This window comes from Artemia franciscana, chromosome 13 (genome assembly GCF_032884065.1).
Source record: "Artemia franciscana chromosome 13, ASM3288406v1, whole genome shotgun sequence".
Lineage (NCBI taxonomy): Eukaryota > Metazoa > Arthropoda > Branchiopoda > Anostraca > Artemiidae > Artemia > Artemia franciscana.
The window spans coordinates 19101042-19104167 of record NC_088875.1 but is presented as its reverse complement, the minus strand read 5'-3'; the positions used below and the strand labels follow the sequence as shown (position 1 = coordinate 19104167).

The 3126-nt window shown below is 41.7% G+C and overlaps 1 protein-coding gene across 1 annotated transcript; it reads left to right on the top strand.

The window, feature by feature from the left end:
- The first annotated feature begins 229 nt into the window (after positions 1-229).
- On the top strand, positions 230-1714 carry LOC136034271 (uncharacterized). Its single transcript, XM_065715412.1, has one exon. It carries the CDS (start codon positions 230-232, stop codon positions 1712-1714), a length of 1485 nt encoding a protein of 494 aa, XP_065571484.1.
- The last annotated feature ends 1412 nt before the right edge of the window (positions 1715-3126 follow it).

Sequence of the window (3126 nt, the reverse complement as noted above, 5' to 3'; positions counted from 1 at the left end):
GAAGCACAACCTACCATTTAGGGTTATGGAACATCTGCCAGAAATCCTAAAAAATGTGTTCCCTGATTCCGTGATCGCAGGTAAGATTACGTGCGGCCGTGACAAAACACGAAATATCATTGTGAAAAAGTTGGCACCTGATGCAGACCAGGCTCTCTCAGAGAAATAGCAGAAATGCAAGTTTTCAATCTTGTTGGATGAATCGACAGACAAATCTGTTGTTAAATCTATGGCTGTTGTTGCTCGCTTCTGGTGTCCTCAGTTAAAACGTGTTTGCTTATTAGGACTTGTCGAGGTGCCATCAGCAACAGCTCAGATAATGAAGGGAGAAGTAGATAAGCTACTCAGCGTCAGAAATATCCCAAAAGAGAACTGCATAGGTTTTGGATGGGATAATGCCTCTGTGAACATGGGGGAGGTAACGGGGCTGAAGGCTCTTGTGAAAACTGACAATCCGTATGTTATTGTTGTAGGCTGTGTGTGCCATAGCTTTGCACTATGCGCGTCTAACGCCTCCAAAGAGATCCCACTAGAATTTGATGAGTTTGTCCGTGATGTATATAACTATATACAGCATTCACCAAAGCGTATTGCAGCATATGCAGAGTTTCAGGGGATAACAGATACGAAAAACCATAGACTGCTGAAAGTCTGTGACGTCCGTTGGCTGTCTCTCGAGTCCGTAGTTATGCGAATTTTAGAACAGTGGAGAGCTCTGAAAGTGTACTTTTACGAGGAATTCAAGGCCATCAAGTCGGCCTCTGCTGAAAAGGTCCTGAAAATGATGGAAAATGTGTACACGAAACTGTACTTGCAGTTCCTGGGCTTCATTTTGCCGCAAGTCAACAAGCTGAACATATTGTTTCAAGCTGAGGGGGTTAGGCTGCACTGCCTTTGCAACGAGGTCTCTACGGTATTTGGGACTATCCTAAGGAACTTCCTACGTCCGGAAGTAGTTGAAAACAAGCCGTTAGGGACCTATGATCCGTCCAACCGAGAGTATTTCTTGCCTCTCGAACGAATCTATGTGGGAGCAAACGTGGAAGCTGAGGTTATCGAGAAAAATATTCCTGCCCCAACAGTGCATGCGTTCAAACTAGTGTGTCTGAAGTTTTATGTGAAGTTGGCAAAGGAGTTTTATGTCCGCTTTTACTGCAACTCAACCTTTAAGGTTCTGCAGAAAATGAAAGTGATCGACCCGGTTGTGGCTGCCTCTGGCCGAGAGGATTTAGTACCAGTGCTAGTCATGTTTCCTAACCTAGTCAACCGACAATCTCTAGAAGAATTGAGCTCTCAGTGGCGATCAATCCCTGCTGAATCAAAGCATTTGCCACCCCAATACTTGAAAAGTCCAGAGGTGTTCTGGGGGAAACTGAACGAGCTTAAAAATGGTCTTGGCTCTTCAAAGTATGCAGAGCTTTGTACATTCATGTTTTCTGTCATGTCCCTTCCACACTCATCGGCCTGTGTCGAACGTATTTTCAGTGCAGTGTCGGTGGTTAAAACGAAGTCTCGAAACCTCCTTGCAGTTGACACCATTTACTCCTTGATTCGGACAAGGGAGCATATTCGCGACCATGGTACTTGTGTCTCCTGGAACCCTCAGGAAAAAAAGAAAGGGTCTGAAGAACAGGCAATTGTTGAAGTAGAAGATGATCAACAGGAGGAAATTGAGTCTCTGCTAAGAGATATTGAAGACGTGATGATCTCGTGATAATTCCTAAGAAGTTTTAGTATTTAAAAGAAGTGAATATCTTGTTTTTCTGTTCATTCCTACTTTTGTATCCGATGATCTAACATAAAGAAAGATAAATAACGCCGTAAAATGGGCCGTAATTTTAATTTGAGCTCATTCCGAGCTCCACAACTCAACAACCCCTTTCTCGATTAGAGCCAGGCCCATAGACATAACATATGTCCTCCATGGACAAAGCATATTTGGAGTTTTTGTTTTGGTTATCTGCGGTTTCTTCCGCTTCACTCTGCTTAAAATTGCTATCCTTTTGGTTATCACTTAGGTTAGGCTACTGCCGCTTTCCGTAAGCGTTGTTCAAATTGGTTAAATAAGACGAATAAGGGATTTTCGGAAGAGACATCTCTGGGTCCGTGGTTCGTGGATCCAGTGGAATTTCTTCGCGACTCAACCGCTTTTCCTTTGTGGCAGATTTTGCGTGACTTTCCAGCTCTGAGTTACCTTCATTTGGCAGAACTAATTTACCTCAATAGGCACATTTTGGCTCTTTGCTACTGAGCACGCTATAGAGCCAAGCTCTATTCCAGAAAACACGAAGGTGCGGAAAAATAAGGTTAGAAAAGAAAATGGGAGCCATTGGGAAGAGAGAGAAAAATAAGCGAAAAGAACGATATTGTATAGATTCGTACAGTAGCGCGAAAGAAGATCGCGTGTTGCGCGAAAAAAAAATTTTTGCGTCTGGTACATTTTTTCCCGGAAAGTACATTTTTAGACCTATGTCTAGTACAATTCAAAAAATCAATATCGCAACACTGTTTAGGGGGTTCGGTGCTGTGGTGAATTGTTAGTAGTAGTAGGTGTAGTTTTTTCTGAGAGGGATGATTCGTTTGCTTGTTTTTTTAGTGTTTTTTCTTAAGGGTAATCGTATCAAACCAAGGGTTCTAAAATAGCGGGGAAAGGCTTAAGCAAGTAGATATTAAAACAACATTATTTCACAACAAAGTTGGGTTTCTGCAATTCCGTCGGACAGAATAGAATTTTATCCCAAAGAGGATCACAATACTATTGATTGAAAATTCTGACATAGTCAATCAATCTGACAAAAAAATTATATATGCTTTATTTTGACCTATCTAGTTTCTGAGACGGTAATGCTGCATGGTGGTGCGTTGTTCCTAAAGATGCATATACTTCATACAAAATAAACGGTTAATGTGGACAAAGCAGACTGATTTGAGGGTTGATATAATTACGTGAACGTGTAAATGCCAAGCAAAACCAATCCTTCCTGCCTTTCATGGCTGCAATATCACCTTGACATCTACAATCCTGACCGTGCTGCAGGCTGGAAATTATGGCACATCTAGCCTGAGATATCATCATTGGTGATATGTACAACCAAAGAAAATATATAAATTGATGAAATATTATTA

What these genes read in the sequence shown, in the direction of transcription:
- LOC136034271 (XM_065715412.1), top strand. Translation starts at nt 230, where the DNA reads ATGGCTGTTGTTGCTCGCTTCTGGTGTCCTCAGTTAAAACGTGTTTGC.